This window comes from Culex pipiens, chromosome 2, assembly GCF_016801865.2.
Source record: "Culex pipiens pallens isolate TS chromosome 2, TS_CPP_V2, whole genome shotgun sequence".
NCBI classification, from domain to species: domain Eukaryota; kingdom Metazoa; phylum Arthropoda; class Insecta; order Diptera; family Culicidae; genus Culex; species Culex pipiens.
In genome coordinates this window covers 186,946,069-186,966,592 of record NC_068938.1, presented here as the reverse complement: position 1 = coordinate 186,966,592, position 20,524 = coordinate 186,946,069, and the positions used below count along the sequence as shown (strand labels likewise).

Below are 20,524 nucleotides of genomic sequence, written 5' to 3'. Positions count from 1 at the left end.
GGCTCGCGGAACTGCAACCTCCCGCCCCGCTGTGTGAAGTGCGGTGAAACACACCTCTCTGAGGCGTGTGCACTGCCGTGCAAGGCGGACCTGGGGGACAAGGCAGAGCAAACCAAGGCGCGCATCAAGTGCGCGAACTGCGGCGGTAACCATACCGGTAATTACCGCGGATGCGTCGCGCGGAAGTCCTACCTCGAGGAGCAGGAAAAGAGGAAGAAGAAAGCAGCAGCGTCCCATCCTCCTCAGCGAAGTACGAGCGCAGCCGTTCCTGCAGCTGGCCAGCGTACGGTTCCAGCGGACAACCCAGCGTTCCCTCCTGGATGGGGGCGGTCGTTTGCGAGCGTGGTCGCTGCCGGTAGCGGCGATGCGACCCAGCAAGGAGTCACCGCGGAAGATCTCTTCACCCTGCCGGAGTTCTTTGCTCTCGCGGGGGAGATGATGACGCGGTTTCGGACCTGCCGTAACAAGGCGGAGCAATTTCTGGCCCTCGGGGAGCTGATGATCAAGCACATCTATAAAGGATAAAAAATTGTGATCTAGTTTTAAGCTTTCTCTATTTCTATCCCCTTTCCCTTGCAATTTTAGTAAGTTTTTTTTTCTTATCTTTTTCTTACTTTCGGTAACCCCTTAACTACAAGCAACAATTGTTCCAAAATGGATTATGATGTAACACACAGCTGAAAGGAACTCCAAAACTCTGTTATGTATTTCAAAAGAACTTATTGTATATTGATAATTCACCAATAAAACCGAATTGAATTGAAAAATAATACGGGTCTAATTATTTTGGCCGAGGAGCCCCGAATTTTTTTGAGCCCGATCGAAGAACTATTTTTCGGTTAAGGCTCTTTTCAAATGAAAATGCTGTATATTAAAGGTGTTTGTTTGTAACCATCGCGAGTTATTGCGATTTTACGAAAAAAAAACAAATTTGGAGGATTCAATAAATTTTGAAAACTAATTTTAATTTTATAAATAAGCCTCCTGCTTATTCATTATGTCCCTTCGAAAAGTCCCCAAAAAATCTGCAAGCAAAAATAATCATTATTTCCAGTAATTGTAATTTGAATAGAAAAAATGGCGAACGATGTTTTACTTTTTTGTAAGTAACGTTTATTTTTGTATCACCTGAACTCATTACCTTTACGAGCTACCATTTAAAAAATAACAGGTCGTTCTACCCTTCTGTCACAAGAAATCGAATATCAAACCTCGAATTCAAAATATTTGGCAAAAATTACCTCCTTAAAGAAAGTTTAACGATTGTTGATGGGGCGTCGGGGCATTTTTTGCGATTTCTTTTGAGTAGGTATAGAACAACCCATGTTATGCAGAAATTCCACACAGGAGCAATTCTCTACGAAATCGGTCTTTTTTTTAAGGTTGTTTGGGTGAGACTTAGAAAAAAAACAACAATTTTCCTGTTTTAAAACCTTTGCATGGCAATATCTCAGCAACTAAGGGTCTTATCAACAAAGTTCAAAAAAGCAAAATATAGAGAAAAGCTTTTTAATTTTTTTAAAAAGTGCACTAAGTCCGTTGCAAATATTTTTCAAAGTTTATGTCGCCCCCCCCCTTCAAAATCGGTCCGAAAAATCAGGGGGCAAAAAAAATATTTTTTCAAAAAACTTCAAAATTTTAAAGGAAATAGAAGTCTAGCCAACTGAAAACCATTAGAAATGCATTTTCCTGCGTTTAAAACCATATTTAGCATGTCTGTGATCGATCAAAAATATTTTTAATTTTTGTGAAATTCCAATGTACAGCACCGCAAAAAGTTTTTTTTCGACGAAAAAAAAAATTCTTCAATACTTGGATATTTTGAAAACTAATGATTGCAAAACAACTGGGCAGGTGTAAAATGCATTTTAAAACACTTTTTTCATTCAAATGTTGAGACCATGGCTTGTTATTTGAATTTTATATATTTTTTTATTTTTTTGCCCCCCCCCCTTGACCCTGACCAGAGTCGAGGAACATAAACTTCAAAAAATATTTGCAATGAAAAACTGCGACTATTTTCAAAAAAGTTAATTGAAAATTGCTTTAACTTGAAAACGTTGGACTTTATCAAAATTTCACTAGAGTACTTTTTGATTGCAAATTTGATTTTACATCAAAAAACAAAGTTGAAAAAATTTTGCGACCTATATATAGATTTTTTGAAAAAATCAGTATTGATTCTAAAATTCAGAGCTCGGTCAAATATTTTTTGCACAACCTGGAAATTTCTGAAAAGTTGGCATTTTATGTCCCATAAAACATATCAAAAAATAGAAAAAAAAATAAAAATAGTGGTTTATTGCAAATCATGTTTTAGTGACAAAAAGTTAAATTAAAAATCACCTATTTTTTTTACTCTGTATCATTGATTTGAAGACCACTAAGGATTTAATGCAATTGCACCTTTATCTCACAGCATCTATCACGAAAATCACATCACATCTCCCCATGCGTTGGAGATCCATCAGCAGGTGTTAAAGTGCCATACCTTCCGGTGATTCCAGCACAAACCATTACTTAAGTTGTCAATAAATAGTGTACGGCCATTCAATAAACATACACAGCAGACAGTGACGATTCAGTGGCAATCAATCTACGAATGCAACGATAAAACTTGTTTTTTCTCTCTTCTAAGTTTTATCACCAACCATCATGACGGACGAGGATGGCTAATTAAACTGCCATGGTTTTGAGCTGGTTGGTGTGCCCTGAGGGGTGAGTCGTATCCACTTTTGGACAGAGAGTGCACTTTTGCAGAAAGGAAAGGAAATGCAATGCGCAACTGCTTGGCACAATTTATTACCGTAATTTAAAACTCATAACTTGATGGACTGAGCAATAAAACAAACATACAATTTGAGCCGAAGGAGACCAGGCCTGATCGGCTGAAATGGTTTACAAGGACAATCGCTCAGGAGAGTTGGTGGTGAAAATGAGAGTTTTCTGGTGCATTTTCCTGAATCAGCAATTACGCGCTATGGACGGTTATTACGATGATTTATCCTCGGAGGACTCCAATTATCGTATGAAATGTAAATTTATAGAAGCATCGCACAGTTTAATTTTATTGTAGAAAGATAACTTGAACTAATTTTCGTTGACCATTCTGTTTTATACCATGTAGTTAAGGTAAGTTGTGTGTTTCGTTCAATCTCAAATTATGACTCGAAACCTGAATGAAAAAAACGCACTTTTCATTCATGATGGCCCGTGTGACAAATTCAGCAACGCATTTCCTATCACTTTTTCCGTTCATCTCATGACAAGTACCGCTGCAGGCAAGTATAGAGACCAGCTTAGCGCAAGGAAAAGCTACTTTGGATCTGCTCTCCAAAACTGGTTCAAATCCGTTCGCCAAGCTAAATCCATCGCATGCCATGAAGATCTCGAATCTGGCAAGAGAGAGAGAGAAAAAATGCACCAAGAAAAACGCTAAATCTGCATCAGGAAATTGATCGTGATAAATTATTTCGCCTTTCTTTGGGGCTGCACCGATGGTTGACAGTTGGAGGCTGGTTTTCCACCGCGCGTCAAACCCGGATTCGGACCGGAGGTGGTCACATGGGCCGTAGTAGCAACTGTACGCGTGAGCGAGCACGCGTTTTGATTTGTTGCCTGCGATGAAAAACAACAAACGCGACGGGAAAAACAATTTCACACGATCCGACGTGGATTATTCCGCACCTGTCGCCGAGCCGAGATTTGTATCGACCGGGGTTAAGGTAAGATGCATTTTCGCGATATTTTTGGTTTCTGGGTGTTCTTTATACTGCTTGAATGAAAAATTTGATAATAAATTTTTAGCCAAATTTCGGAATCCTGGAAAATCTAAAAAAAAAACCTTTAGCAATAATTTTATCCATTGACTTGCATCGACTGTGATTGTCAATCTTCCTTTTAATCGGCTTGGTAGTCGTTAGCAAAGATCAAAAGCGGTTAATTTGTTATTTGTCCGACGTATCAATTTATTAAAAATCTTTATCTTTATTTATTCCTCAATAAAGATTTGAACCCTCTACAGCCCAACCCCGCCCCTAGACGGACTTCGATCTAAAAAATCGTCAAAAATCAATTTTTACTTGTTAAATTTGACTTTGCCAATGTTTCTAACGCAATAATTTTTTTTGGGGTCAGCTTTGGCTGTGTTTTTTACTAACATTTTCTATATTTAGAGTAAAAAAAATGATTTTTTTAGTGTCCCAGACTATGCCTCCACGTATTTTTTTTAACAAATGAAAAAATATGGTACTATTCTAGAACAAATGTGAAAAACAAGCCAAAAATTTTAAAGGTGAATGTAAAAATGTAAAAAGATTAGAAAAGCAAAATGTAATGATAGGAGAATAGGCCAAATACTACCAAAAACAAAGATAAATAAAACAAGAAAAATGCAAAATAAAATACTAAAAATAAAACAAGAAAAACATAAAACAAGAGAAGTAAAATTTTTCGTAGAACAAAGTTGCTCAAAATGACCTCCTGAACACAGAAAAATTAAAACTATTGAAAAAAAATTTACCAGTAGAGGGTTAAATTAATCGAAACGTCGGACAAATAACAATTCAATGTTTGATCCATGCCACACGACTGTCAAGCCGATAAAAAGGACGATGAATTATAATTTTACTTATTACATAAATAAATTATTATATATTATAAATTACTATAAACCTTTGCAGGGATTTTTAGGTTTTTTTTTCATAAAAACCTTAGTCGGGATCATTTTGAACGATGATAGAAAAAATATAAAATTGTCGCTATAGTTTTAGCTAATAACAACAAATTTGTTAGACTGACACCGCAAGACTTTCTTCCATGATTTCATGATTCTGAGATATTGATATTGAGATATGAAAAAATGCATGCATTTCCAGCAAACTGTACTGGGAACTCATTTCGATGGAGAAACAAGGTACTTTTAATTCGATTTTGATACTGAAATCATTTTTTTTTTTTTTTTTAAACAAATTTCAGAATCTAGTTGTTACCTTCCTTATAACCTGTGAAGTCTAGAGCCGGTGGAAATGAGAAGGGTTTGGTTGAAAATTAGGGTGGTTCACGATCAGGGTGATTTTCAAAATCTAACTTTTGAGGAATATTTTTGGGATCTGTTTGTCTTCTTTAAAGTTGTTGAGCTTGCCAATCCAAGCAACTTTGTCAAAGACACCAACATTTTATCCTGCAATCTACGCCTTCTACGACCAAACATATCAACATCAACATATCGATTTTTGGTAACTTTCTGGGTTTCTATGAAAAATTGTCATATAATCCCAAAATATGACCAAAAATCTCAAAAATATTCCTGAAATGTTAATTTTTTAAAATCACCCTAATCTTGAACCACCCTAATTTTCAACCAAACCAAAAGTTGCCCCTTTCCATTTGTAACAACGCTTCTGAAGACTCTAAAACTTCACCATTTTTCGGAAAATCCATTTTTCACTTAATTTTGAGATCTGGACCACTGTGCAATGGTCATCATGTATTAGAGGTGGGCAAAAAAGAGCGAGCCGCTCAAAGAGCCGGTTCACTAGAAAGAGCGAACGAACCATGGCTCACAAAAAAAGAACCGCGGTTCTTTTTTGAACTCCGGTCTTTTGAAAGAACCGTTCGAAGACAGAATGATTTTTGAATTTGTTATAAATATAATTAATTGAATTTCGCACAAATTGCAATATCGATAAATAAATAAATCCCAAAATAGTATTACTGCCAAACACCACTTCAAAGTTTTCAAGCTCATTTTCAGTTTCCTACTTTTCTATAAAATTCCAGTAAACGATTTTCTTAACAAAATGAAAAAAAAACTGATCGTACATTAAAGAATTACCCGAATACAAATTTGAGCATTTTAAATTGCTTAACTTGTACAATATTTCCAAAAATCTACTCAATTGCTGAGAGATTTTGAAGAAAAAAATGGAATACTCTTGCCCGATTAAACTTTAGCGTTTGTAGACTTTATCGATTAAATCAGAATGTAGAAAAGAGTTCCCTGAATAAAATGTCAGCATTAGTTCAATTTTGGCAAAAATAAACGCAATTTTAAAATTGATAGCAATTTCTCCAAAATCCTACACCCAAAGTTAAAGAACGAGAGGATAGTCCTCACGAAAAGAAACGTGAGGAAAGTGCTATTTTGCGAGAGTATAGTCCTCTCACGTGTTCATTCGTTCATTGGAACAGTTCATCCTATTGAGTGGCTTATATGCAGGGTTGCCAGGTTGCCAGATAAATCTGGGAATGCCAGATTTTTCAAGTGTCAGCCAGAATAAAGATTCACCCTTCCCTGTGCCAGATATTGACAGATTTTGCCAGATTTTCCACTTAAAGCCCATTTTGAACAACTTTTTGATTAAAATGAGCGAATTTAATTGAAAATCATAAAATCTAGAATGAGTTTTTCTTAAAGTAAATGTAAATTCAACATTTTTTAGGCCATAAAATCAGTTAAAACATCTGAATTCTACAAACTTTTGAATTAATTCATATCCTCCCTCATCTTCATCATTCAGAATTGTTAGATTTTCGTCTGCCAGATTTTTCCAGATTTTTAATCGATACTTTGCCAGATTTTTTAAATTTTGACCTGGTAACCCTGCTTATATGGACAAATGACCGCCACGTAGTCACCGAACCATGGTGGCCCATACGGCAAAGGCACGGTTCAATATGCCGAAGGTCTTGGGTTCGAGTCTCGGTACCGGTACTTTTTTTTTGATGGATGAACTTTTTTTGAAGATGAACCCATGAGTAAAGTACTCTCGGTAATTTCGGGATTTATCCTCTCCGTCTGCACACAGTACCATTTTACTACCGAATCGTGCTCTTTATCCTCTCGTATTCCGATGCCCAGTTCTGGGTGTATGGTTCTCAAGGAATTCTTCTAAGTTTTCGATTTTTTAGTCAGCACTTTGCTGGCTTTTTCTGTAAATTAAATGTTAAATAACTTTAAAAATCACACAATTCTTTAAAAAAAACCTTTTTATCAAAATTTTGAAAAAGAGTGAAAGAGCCGTTCAAAAGAGCGGCTCTTTTAAATGAGCGAACGAAAATGAGCGGCTCCTAAAAAAGAGCGGTTTTGCCCCCCATACATGTAGGAAGACTGTGATGTGAACATGTGTCGAAAACCAATGTTTTTGAAATTTTGTCGTGTAAACTTCTCAAAAAATAGGTTTTAATAATTTTTTTGTGTATCTTTCCTAGGAGAGTTGCTTCGTTCTGAATTTTGTCATGTTAGGCTATTTCTACAAAAATGTTGAACGTAAAAAACCTAAAAATTCAATAATATCAGTGATTTTTGAAAAAAAAATTGCTAATCAAGTTATGATTTCTAACAAAAAAAAATGTCATAAACGAAACGGTCAAAAACGGGGGGGGGGGAGGGGCTTGTTCAAGGGAACATTTTTTTAATTGGGTCCTCAAATTAAGCATGAATTGAAGATATTTTTGTTCACAACGATAAAGCTTTTTTGAGCGCATTGACTTTATACGACATTTTGAATGATACTTAGGGGGCGTTCTTTTATTACGAACGGTAGTTATGTGGGCGGGGGCAGTTCAAGGCCCCAATTTTTTTTTCAATTGGGTCCTTAAATTAAGCATGTTTTTAAACGTTGTGCATAAAAATTAACAAAGGGCTTTACAATATATTTGTATGGAATTTTTTTACGAGGGGGATGGGGGCGAAACATCCCGATTTTGCGTTACGCAATAACAGAATGCTAACTGACACGTTCAAAATAAAAGATTATTCTTGGCAGTTTATCTCTCTTTTATTTAAAAGTTTAAGCCTGATTGTTTCTATTAACGAATCTAAAACCTCACAAAATAAAAAAAAACATTTTTTTATTTGTTTCATGCTCCAACAAAACACCACCAACCCTAACTTCATTCAAAGGTTTCCAAGCCTCGAAAAAAGAAATGTAAACTTTTGCGAAATGTCGCTCACTGCCGCGGTTCGTAACATTGCGCGATAAGATATCGGCGACCAGATCTCGGACACTTCCACAGAAATTCAGCACCGGTATTGACGACGACGTACCATCAGAGAGAGGAAGGATGTCAGGTCGTCGTTGCGTTTGGCCAGCGGCGCGGGCCAGCACAGATCTCCGGTTACGACATCGAACAGTTTTACTCAGAAGCAGCACAAATTAAACTTCGATTAGTGGTGAGGAAAGGTTGATTGCAGCGGGGAAAAAACGGTCTGCAAAAGAAAGAAGAAATGTTGTCGGTTGTTGGATTGCTGGATGTAGGACCAGATTTGACCGATACGGATGGTTTGATGGTGCGATCGATGGCCGACGGGCTGTCCGGAAATGTTAACATTTTCAATGGAAATGAGTTGAATAAGTACAAATTTTACACGGTGATATTTTATGAACTCAAACCAGATTGCTTTCATTCAACAACATTTATCAACTCAAAACACACTTCGCACTCTGCACTCTTCAGTTTCTCTTCTCCCAGATCTTAGTTCTACCACCGGAAGTAGTTTTCATCAACGGAGCACTTCCTCGCCGATCCACACCACTGAGTCTCCGTCAGGTGAGGACAGTCTCGGCCTTGGTCCACCGCGTACCTCACCACAACGCGGGACCGTGTCCTCTTGCCCACGTCGCAGGACTTGCTGCACGGACTCCACGGGGACCATGCTCCGACTCGACAGTCGTTGACCTGCTTTTCCGTTTCATTCTCCGACTTCCGTGGGTCGTTTCCACGGGCGGCGGCCAACTTCTTCAGTAACCTCTTGCGCTGCTTGGTTTTGAGCTTCTTCACCTTTTTGTGAACGTTGTTTGATCCGTAGTACTCGTGCAGCTAGAAAGATCATTAAATTAACAGAACATAACCTCAAAATATTCGAACGGTTAACCTTTTCAAATGTCACCCTTGCTATCGTGGGCAGATGCTTAATCTCCGGATAGAAAAAGCTGCTAGCAAAGTGCTTCGGATACCGAGCGGTGATCTTCTCGATCACGTTCGGCGGATTCGTTGGCCACTTCGGGGACGTGAACGTCAACCCGTTGCTCGTGCCGGCGTCCAACGGACTCAACTCGATCGTAACGTTGTCAGCCCAGCGACCTCCACGGCATAGCTAAAATGTCAAAAAATTCTAAATTTCTACTCAATTCAACCCAACCAAAAAACAACTCACATTGTACGAGTCCAGTCCAACGAACCAATCCGGCGACGGGACGATCTTCGTGATGAACGACACCATGGTATGGGACCCGTCCAGGAAGAACGTCCCCTCGGATGAGCCCTCGCCCTTGGCTATCTTGGGCAGGTGGAACTCGTCGTGGATGGCCGGGCTTTGGCGCGATAGGTCCTCCTCCAGGGCGTGGGCGTGGCCCGATTCGGCGAACCTGCTGATCGATGCGCTGGCGAGGTCGTTCAGCCGGAACAGGTTGAAGGCGCGGTTGTGGGATTGACCTGGAGAATTTAAATGTTATGATGAAAATTGATTATGAAAATTGATTTTATTATCAGTAATACATGGAATTATTAAAGAGAATTCCTAGTTCGCTTTGGAATTATTATTTTTCGAACATTTTTATTTTTTCCCGTGTTTATGAGGGCATTCTGAGCAACTTTTGTTCTACGAAAAACTTTACTTCTCTAGTTTTAAGTTTTTCTTGTATTATTTTTAAGTATTCTCCTATCATTACATTTTGCCTTTCAATTTTTTTTTCATGTTCTTGCAGTAACTTTTTCAATTGTATGCTTGTTTTTCACATTCTCTGCTCTAGAATGGCTCCATTATCATCTAAATTGTAAAAAAAAATCGTTGAGACATAGTCTGGAACCCCACAAAAATTACAGCATACTTTTTTTCTAAAATTTGTAAAATGTTAGTAAAAAACACAGCCAAAGTTGACCCCTAAAAATATTACATTCATAAAATCATTGACAAAGTCACATAAAACAAGTCAAACTTCAAATCCTAAAAATTTCCAAAATTTCAAGAGTTCTTCTTTCCAATGCTTTTTAAAGATCAAAAAATTGGTTAAAAAAATGGGTTTTTTCAAAATATGTTTTTCAAAAAGATCGGAAATTTCACGAATGATTAATAATTATCACTGAAAATCGAACCATTAGTTGCTAAAATATCAACATGAGTGAGACTAAGAAAACTTCAATTTTCTTATTTCTTTTTCTTTCAGCCGCAGTATCTCAGCAACCACAAATTCAATCATCAATGTCTCTTAGACAATTTTATAGCAAATTCAAAAAACTTAAAAAAATCAGAAATGGTCACTTATGGTCACTATTTTTCAAAATCGAAAAACTGCAAATACTTCACAGAAATCTAACTTTCGGTGGCTTTATCTTGAAAACGATCGGGGCACTTTATCAAACAAATTGTGAAGTAATTTTCAATTGCAAATTCAAATTTACATAATAAAATGAGGTAAAAAATGTATATGTATTAAATTTCGATTTTTTTTTCTCCAAAAATCACTATTAATTCCAAAATTCATAACTCGGTGGCTCAAAAGTTGCGGGTTTAATTTTTAATTTAAAAAATCGGCAAGATTTTTTCCGTGTTCCTATTTTTTCTGAACAGTCCTCAACGATACCTACAACTTTGCCCAAGACACCAATTCAATCAAAAATTTCTTTAAAAAGTTACAAATTTTCGGATAGTTACGTTCCATTTTTGTATGGACAGCTGTCAAAATTGTATTGAGACTTGTATGAGTGAACAAAAGACACAAAATGGCTTCTTTGGTCTTAGGGAAGGCCCCCACGAAATTTGAGTCAAATAAAACAATACAGATAAAATCCATTTCCGATTTTGATAGTGAATTGCTCTATTATAACATTTACTTTTGGTAACATTAAACAGCATTAAAAAAAGAAATCAAACTCATAACTTAACGAAGTAAAATCAAAAAGTTAGATTCTAACTTTCCTTGTTTTTCAACTATGTTAAGAAATATAATTAAATCATGAAAACCATTTTTTCTTATTTTATTCGGAAAATAAAATTGAACATAAGAATTTTGATTCAATGAAATTTTATGTCAAGAAAATTGAAAAAATGCATCAATTCCAAACATGTGGTTGAATTCTTCGGACCGATTGCGATCTTGCTGTAAAATTTCAAAACCATACGGACCTAAATCTATGTTTACTGTAGGTTCCAAAATATTGAGTTAATTTAATTTAAATTTCACTCAAAATATATGTTTTTTTAATGGGACGGATATCTTATTAGATGGTATATTCATTGGTTTATTCTTTATTACATATTTGTATTTTGCATTAAAAAAATAAATTTCAAGTTACAAGCCTTGGATTCAACATTATAATTTTTTAAAATGTTGTAAAATGCAATGTCAACATAAAAGTTTTTTTTTGCTTTAGTAAGTTTTAATAAAATCAAGTTCCAACGAAAAATTTAAAAAAAAATGACACCATATCAAATCTAAATATTTTTAAACCGATTGAGTCATTCCTAAAATAATAATCAACGATGGAAAATGCATTTTCAATTGGTTTCAGTTGATTGCGCGTTTATTTTCCTAAAATTTAAATTTAAAAAGTTATTTGAAAAAAAAATGCCTGCTGATTTGTCCAGTCGAGGGGAAAAATATTTGCAACAGCACAAATACAAAAAGAATCCTAATTCGTCCGTTTTCATGAAAAAATATAAGCTTGAAAAATTAAGCACTCTCGTGATTTCAATACATAATACATAATCCATATTCAGAGCTTTTAACTTCGAACATTGTTTTATCAAACTTTCTCTTGACCTATGATGCTTAAATTTGGCCCAGATTTGATGATTTGGTCTGTTTTTAAATTTGAAAATTTAATGCAGGCCATAGTTTGATGACTTCTGCATCTGAACAAAGTTCCACAAAAATCGATTTTTTTTCCTCTTTTTCGTTTGTTGTGTTATTTAATTGTACAGTACCACAAATAGAGATTTTTTCAAAAATGAGAAAATTTGCTGGAAATTTTATTTTTCATATCCAGAGTTTTTTTTTTTTTTTTTTTTTGGAAAGCACCATATGTCTTTCATATGTTTATATGACCTAATAAAAAAAAAAACTCTACATATTTTTTATTTGGATGAAACTTTGTGAGTACTTTCATTTTTATGACCAAAGAAGATATTTTGCATCATTAGTTCGTCCATACTTCAAGTCTCCTCTCAAAGGGGCTATTTCTCAAATCGAAACAAAATTTCATTTATTTTTTTAAACATATGAAACACAACAACTTGTAGCCTACAAGTTGTAGGACCTTTAAAAAAAACTCTTGATTTGAATATTCAAAAATCAGGATCAGGAGAACAGATTTTATGATCGACTAGGTGTATTTGGCAAAGTTGAATGTATTGCTTAAAAATTCTCAAAAAATGTATACACCCTAAAAACACACACATAAAATGTATTGCGCAACTTTACCATTTTTAAGAAGACGGAAAATATCAACTTTTGAGCTATAGCACAAGTTGGTCGAAATTCATTTGGCAGAGTTGCCAGATTTCCGAAAGGAAAAGGGAATAAAGTGACTTGAATTTTTAAAGAATAATAATTTTTACATTGTGCAAAATATTGGTATCTTGCGATACCAAAAAATTAAATAAATAAAACTTCAGATCATAAAAGATCAAACAAGAAGGTCCACATATTTAAATGAAATAAATTAAAAAAAATATTTGGTGAAGATTTTTTTATATAACGGTGTTTTTCTACTCTCAAGGATTCCTTCCTAGGCAAAATGCTCCGTTAAAATCGATTTTTCTTTTTCTTCCAATCTAACTTCAACAAAAGCATTCAACTACTCCTCCAAAAACCTTTCATTAATGGGTAATGTTCAATCTCACTTTCGTTGCAGCCACCGCCACCAACACCTCATGAACGCACTGACAATGTTAGCCGTTGCGGGTGTAATGTAATACCCACGCCTAATGGGACTGTTGACCAAAACGATCTGCGAGCTCGGCTGTCGTTAATTCATTACTTCGCGGCCCACCGCTGAATGGAAATTGCAACAAAGGAGAAAAGTGTAGCATAACAAAATAAATGGCCCGATTTAATGTACGCACGAGCCGGTGCCTGCTGCCAATCAGGTGGAACATTGAATTAAGGTGAGCCACGGATCAACAACGGAGGAAGTTTTGGGCAGCTGAACTGAATGGTATTATTACTTTAGTGCGAGCATATAATGCAAAGCAGTAAAACATGGTTATTTTTGCTCGTCTGTGCGGCACGTGGCAACCGCCATTGACGGCACGAGGTTTAATTTTGCTTTGAAATGGGCGCTACTTTGGTGATTGATCCGGTGGTAGTTTGATGCACGATTGGCTTTCAATAAGGCATATTTTTAATTTTGGCTCCTAACAATATTGTGGTAGCGTTTGTAACTGAAATAAAAACAAACAACGCACAATCCTGCAATTTATGAACCTTATTTTTTTTATTTTCAAATTCACTGTTTCTATTTATATAAAGACAGATTTAATAATATAAATAATGAGACTGTATCTAAATTTAAAAAAAATATCATCTTTTTTCTTCAACATTGCATCATGAAGGTTCATAACTATAGGGGAGACAGGGTATAATGCGATTAAAAGTCATCCAAACTTCTAAAAATTATAGTGTTATAGAATCGAGATGACGTCTGTTATCGATTTCAATTATAATTACCGTAAACTGGGGTGACTTTGATAGCCCGGGGTGACTTTGATAGGTTTTTCAAATGCCCGTCAAATTAAAATCTAAACATTTTTGAGAATTGTGAGTATGTAAGCATTAAGGGATAGCTTATTATCGAACATATATGCAAACATGTGACTGTTACATTGGATGTATCAAAACTAGTGACCAAATCAAATTTCTATCAATGTCAACCCGGGCTATCAAAGTCACCCCAGTTTACGGTACTTGAAAGTCTTTACAAAAAAAAATTCTGTATTTTTAAAACGCAATTTTTTCTCAAAGAAAAACTCAAATTATGGTTTTTTTTTTTCATAAATTTCGAAAGTTATGTTACAACACACAATTTTGAAAATACAGTCCAGACTCCATTATCCGAAGGCCTCGGCGAAATTTTAATTCGGATAATCGAATCACGAAAAAAAAATTCACTGTCTAATTTTTGATTGTCGAGCTTAAGTATGACCCCTAAACAACGCGAAAGTGATTTAAAAAAAATAAATCCATGATGCCAATATGGCGGTGAAGAAATATTGAAAAAACGCATTTTTTATTTAATAGGCAAAAAACTATTAAAATTTGACTAAATGGGGTTGCTGAACTCGAATTTTATGTTTAAAACAAGAATAAGAAAAATAAACGATTTTTTTTATTGTTCGTGATTCGATTATCCGAAGTCTCATACAATCCTTCGGATAATTGAGGCTTCGGATAATCGAGTCTGGACTGTACTGAATATTTTCACAAATCTACGCATTTTCGAAATAAATATTACAAATTTCAGGTTTTTACAATATGGGTATCAAATGTTCGGGATTTTTGCATACATTTTGAATGCAATAACACATTTTTTTTAATGCTCGAAAATTTCACAAAACTACGTATTTTATAATTTTTATAATTTTTTACATTATGGGTATCAAATGATTAGTTTTTTTTGTAAATTTCGATGGAATTTTTATAAATACTCAAAATTTTCACAAAACTGCGCACTTTCGAGAAAAAAAATCAAAATTTCAGGTTTTACTTAATTTTTGTATTTTTTTTATAACACGTCGTTTTGTGATATTTTTTAGCTTTTTAAAAAAAATGTGTTATTGCCTTTGAAATTTATGAAACCCCCCCCCCCCCCTCGAAATGGTTCCGAAATTTCAGAGGGACATAAAATATATTTTTAAAAAACTTCAAAATTTTAACGAAAATAAAAGTCAAATCAACTGAAAACAATTAAAAACCATTTTTCTGCACTGATATCATGTCTAAGCTGGATTAAACAAATTTTGAATTTTTATAAAATTCCAATGTACTAATGATTGCAAAACAACTGGACAGGTGTATAATACTTTTTTAAACACTTTTTTCATTCAAATGTAAAAACCGTGGCTCTTGAATACTCGTGGACATAAACTTCAAAAAATATTTGCAACGGCCTAATGTAGAAAAACATTTTCTTTATCTTTACCTGAAACTGAAACTTTTGCTTTTCATCCGAAAAAAATGTTTTTTTTTCGTGAAAACTTTTAGTACTTTTGAAACAAAAATTTATGACTTTCGAAATCTATGAAACAGTCCGATCATTTGATACCCATATTGTAAAAACCAGAAATTTTGAGTATTTTTGCAAAAATACGTAGTTTTGAGAAAATTTTGAGTATTTTCAAAAACTTGTGTTATTGTTATCGAAATTTATGAAAAAATCCCGATTAAACTTAAATTTTACGATTTATTTTTCGAAAATATGTAGTTTTGTTAAAATTTAGAGTAATTTCAAAAAAAAAATGTGTCATAACTTTCGAAATGTATGAAAAAGTCCCGATCATTTATTACCCTTATTGCAATAACAACAATTTCGAGTCTTTTTTCGAGAAACGTTGCATTTTCAAAATACAGGAAAATACTTATGGTTGTGAAAATATTCATTCAATTAAAAATGCAATCGATAGCTGACATCATCCCGATTTTAAAACATTAAGATTTTAAAAAAATTGGATGATTTTGCATAGGACTATAGCCAATGTCTCCAATATAGCCCAAATCCCATAAGATCGCTTTTCAGCACTTGTTCCGAAAAAAAACTTTTCAACATTGTTTTTATTAAATTGGTGGATTGGCTAATACAGGGACATTTGACTTACAATTCCATTCAAAAAGTGTTTTCGGAATTTCGAAAAATGTTGATTTTTCATCACTCGTCGTATTTATCCAACTCGGTGAACCTCGTGTATGTAATGTACGGCTAGTTCTAAAAAAAATGTTTGTTTATGTTTCCAGATGTAGTCTCAACCAAACTGAACGTTTGTTCGTAAAAAAGAACATATGAAAAACAATAATACAGTGAAACTTTACTATTGAGTCAATACTGTAGGTCAAATTATTCAAAATTAAAATATTTGATAGATTTTGGTCATTTGAAACATGAAACTCCAATCTTAGACTACAAACAAAAAAAAATCATATTCTGAGGATTGTTTTTAACACTGGAACGCCCAACACATGTCCAACTTACACGGACGCCCAAGCCTCCCAAAAAAGGTGGAACGGTAACTTCAACTCGCTGGTTCTCGGGCATTACTCAACCAATTGGGATGATTCTTGTTTCCAGTGATTTGTAAGAATGTCTAGATGATCCTAAAATTTTTCAGAACTTGATTTGAACAAATCTGTAATTTCTGCGACCGAAAACATCGTTCCACCTTTTTTAAAAAGACTGCCTCCGCGGAATTTTTGGCGAATTTTTTTTTACACGCGAAAAAAAGTTGGAACGATGTGTTTGATCGCAAAAAATACAGATTTGATCAAATTAAGTTCTGTAAAGTTCTAGAATCATCTAGACATCCTAACAAATCACTGGAAAGAAGAATCATCTTGATTGGTTGAGTTATGCCCGAGAACCATTGAGTTGAAGTTACCGTTCCAACTTTTTTTGAGCCTTGGGCGTTGGAATGTTAAGAAATAACATGGATACTTGGACACTCGAATTCTTTGGTTGATTACAAAAGCTGTCATATTAATTTGCTACTGGCGTTTGAATTGTTTTAAATCGCTGGAGCAATTTTGAGTAGGTTTGCAATATTTTAATCTCAAACAAATTTTAAACGTTAAAATTTCAATTATTATTCAATGTTTGTTATCTCTAGTCAATTTTAATGAGGGAAATTAAAAAATTAAACGCAATTAATTTTAAATTTAAATTCATTTCTTAACAGGTTTCTCAAACAAAAAATCTCAGCATTATTCAATCAAAACGTAGGTTGATGTAAATCTTCTTGCAACACAAAAATGTAGCATTTACCATAAACTCAAGTGACAACCCACCAACATCCACCCCTTACCGTAGGTCATGCTCCACTGGGGCGGCGGCCGGAACTCGGGATAGTGCTTCGGGAACAGCTGCCTGCTCCAGCTGGTCTGCAGCCGGATCCGGTAGAAGACGAGTGCTTCCGAGTTGCAGCTTTCACTTTGCAAAACCGCCCCATCCATTAGCGGGATCAGCCCCAACACCAGCAGCAGCAGCACGGTCACCAACGGCGGCGAGGGTCGTCGCCACAGAACTAGTTTCGTTTTCTTCATCTCGCGCGCGCAAAACCAGTGCAGAAAACTAGGAATTCCGAAACGTTTGCGGAGGAATTCTTTGGTGAATCGGTTGTTCAATTTCAAACAAAAATGATGTTTTCAATTCAAATATGTCTAGCTAAGCTTTAATTCAGCTTTTTCAATCTACCGTTAATCTTCCAGGAATTTTCCGATTTACCAGAGAACAACTCCTGAGCTGATGAAGATTTAAAATCGCGCACCACCAACTAAACCAGAAGGCTCCCCGGGAGGGTGTGTCCCGGACGACTTCGTAGAGTTATGATTTTTCTTTCTCGCTCCAAAGTGAAGCCGTCAATCAGCTCGTCTAGACGAATCAATCAACCGACGCGGGAATCTCGCCAGTAGAGAAAGGCACTTGTCACGTGACCTACAGTGACAAAGCTGGCGGTTGATCTAGACACTAAGTTGCTTGAAATCGTTGATCGAAGCGATGGGAGTTCAACGACGGATTCGAGCGCGATCGCGACCTCTGACTGCGAAACTGCGACAGAAAAAGTTCTACCGCGCCGGACCAGCTCTCATCGAAGACTGACTCATCTGCGCGGGGCTAAAAGATCGTACGAAACGATCTTGTCCACGGCGGTGCGAACTTAAGAGCTGTTTGCTGGTTAGTATTTTGGATACAGATGTATAAATTTAAAACACCCATGACTATGTTGTTTCAGGGGTTCTGAGCGTTCTTTTTGTCATTTTTGTCATTTTTGTCATTTTTGTCATTTTTGTCATTTTTGTCATTTTTGTCATTTTTGTCATTTTTGTCATTTTTGTCATTTTTGTCATTTTTGTCATTTTTGTCATTTTTGTCATTTTTGTCATTTTTGTCATTTTTGTCATTTTTGTCATTTTTGTCATTTTTGTCATTTTTGTCATTTTTGTCATTTTTGTCATTTTTGTCATTTTTGTCATTTTTGTCATTTTTGTCATTTTTGTCATTTTTGTCATTTTTGTCATTTTTGTCATTTTTGTCATTTTTGTCATTTTTGTCATTTTTGTCATTTTTGTCATTTTTGTCATTTTGTCATTTTTGTCATTTTTGTCATTTTTGTCATTTTTGTCATTTTTGTCATTTTTGTCATTTTTGTCATTTTTGTCATTTTTGTCATTTTTGTCATTTTTGTCATTTTTGTCATTTTTGTCATTTTTGTCATTTTTGTCATTTTTGTCATTTTGTCATTTTGTCATTTTTGTCATTTTTGTCATTTTTGTCATTTTTGTCATTTTTGTCATTTTTGTCATTTTTGTCATTTTTGTCATTTTTGTCATTTTTGTCATTTTTTGTCATTTTTGTCATTTTTGTCATTTTTGTCATTTTTGTCATTTTTGTCATTTTTGTCATTTTTGTCATTTTTGTCATTTTTGTCATTTTTGTCATTTTTGTCATTTTTGTCATTTTTGTCATTTTTGTCATTTTTGTCATTTTTGTCATTTTTGTCATTTTTGTCATTTTTGTCATTTTTGTCATTTTTGTCATTTTTGTCATTTTTGTCATTTTTGTCATTTTTGTCATTTTTGTCATTTTTGTCATTTTTGTCATTTTTGTCATTTTGGTCATTTTGGTCATTTTTGTCATTTTTGTCATTTTTGTCATTTTTGTCATTTTTGTCATTTTTGTCATTTTTGTCATTTTTGTCATTTTTGTCATTTTTGTCATTTTTGTCATTTTTGTCATTTTGTCATTTTTGTCATTTTTGTCATTTTTGTCATTTTTGTCATTTTTGTCATTTTTGTCATTTTTGTCATTTTTGTCATTTTTGTCATTTTTGTCATTTTTGTCATTTTTGTCATTTTTGTCATTTTGTCATTTTTGTCATTTTTGTCATTTTTGTCATTTTTGTCATTTTTGTCATTTTTGTCATTTTTGTCATTTTTGTCATTTTTGTCATTTTTGTCATTTTTGTCATTTTTGTCATTTTTGTCATTTTTGTCATTTTTGTCATTTTTGTCATTTTTGTCATTTTTGTCATTTTGTCATTTTTGTCATTTTTGTCATTTTTGTCATTTTTGTCATTTTGTCATTTTTGTCATTTTTGTCATTTTTGTCATTTTTGTCATTTTTGTCATTTTTGTCATTTTTGTCATTTTTGTCATTTTTGTCATTTTTGTCATTTTTGTCATTTTTGTCATTTTTGTCATTTTGTCATTTTTGTCATTTTTGTCATTTTTGTCATTTTTGTCATTTTTGTCATTTTTGTCATTTTTGTCATTTTTGTCATTTTTGTCATTTTTGTCATTTTTGTCATTTTTGTCATTTTTGTCATTTTTGTCATTTTTGTCATTTTTGTCATTTTTGTCATTTTTGTCATTTTTGTCATTTTTGTCATTTTTGTCATTTTTGTCATTTTTGTCATTTTTGTCATTTTTGTCATTTTTGTCATTTTTGTCATTTTTGTCATTTTTGTCATTTTTGTCATTTTTGTCATTTTTGTCATTTTTGTCATTTTTGTCATTTTTGTCATTTTTGTCATTTTTGTCATTTTTGTCATTTTTGTCATTTTTGTCATTTTTGTCATTTTTGTCATTTTTGTCATTTTTGTCATTTTTGTCATTTTTGTCATTTTTGTCATTTTTGTCATTTTTGTCATTTTTGTCATTTTTGTCATTTTTGTCATTTTTGTCATTTTTGTCATTTTTGTCATTTTTGTCATTTTTGTCATTTTTGTCATTTTTGTCATTTTTGTCATTTTTGTCATTTTTGTCATTTTTGTCATTTTTGTCATTTTTGTCATTTTTGTCATTTTTGTCATTTTTGTCATTTTTGTCATTTTTGTCATTTTTGTCATTTTTGTCATTTTTGTCATTTTTTGTCATTTTTGTCATTTTTGTCATTTTTGTCATTTTTGTCATTTTTGTCATTTTTGTCATTTTTGTCATTTTTGTCATTTTTGTCATTTTTGTCATTTTTGTCATTTTTGTCATTTTTGTCATTTTTGTCATTTTTGTCATTTTTGTCATTTTTGTCATTTTTGTCATTTTTGTCATTTTTGTCATTTTTGTCATTTTTGTCATTTGTCATTTTTGTCATTTTTGTCATTTTTGTCATTTTTGTCATTTTTGTCATTTTTGTCATTTTTGTCATTTTTGTCATTTTTGTCATTTTTGTCATTTTTGTCATTTTTTGTCATTTTTGTCATTTTTGTCATTTTTGTCATTTTTGTCATTTTTGTCATTTTTGTCATTTTTGTCATTTTTGTCATTTTTGTCATTTTTGTCATTTTTGTCATTTTTGTCATTTTTGTCATTTTTGTCAT

The 20,524-nt window shown here is 33.8% G+C and overlaps 1 protein-coding gene across 1 annotated transcript; it reads right to left on the bottom strand.

The window, feature by feature from the left end:
* Nucleotides 1-8,404: 8,404 nt before the first annotated feature.
* LOC120419323 (spondin-2) lies at nucleotides 8,405-17,677 on the bottom strand. Its single transcript, XM_039581995.2, has 5 exons — nucleotides 17,434-17,677; nucleotides 17,015-17,280; nucleotides 9,161-9,438; nucleotides 8,879-9,100; nucleotides 8,405-8,823 (listed from the first exon to the last, which is right to left on the bottom strand). The coding sequence occupies exons 2-5, from the start codon at nucleotides 17,250-17,252 to the stop codon at nucleotides 8,485-8,487; spliced, it is 1,077 nt and encodes a 358-aa protein (XP_039437929.1). The 5' UTR covers nucleotides 17,253-17,280; nucleotides 17,434-17,677; the 3' UTR covers nucleotides 8,405-8,484.
* Nucleotides 17,678-20,524: the final 2,847 nt, after the last annotated feature.

Coding starts and splice junctions, on each gene's coding strand:
- LOC120419323 (XM_039581995.2), bottom strand. CDS start 17,252: ATGAAGAAAACGAAACTAGTTCTGTGGCGACGACCCTCGCCGCCGTTG. Junction 9,101..9,160: donor TTGGACTGGACTCGTACAAT/GTGAGTTGTTTT, acceptor TTGACATTTTAG/CTATGCCGTGGAGGTCGCTG. Junction 8,824..8,878: donor CAAGGGTGACATTTGAAAAG/GTTAACCGTTCG, acceptor TGATCTTTCTAG/CTGCACGAGTACTACGGATC.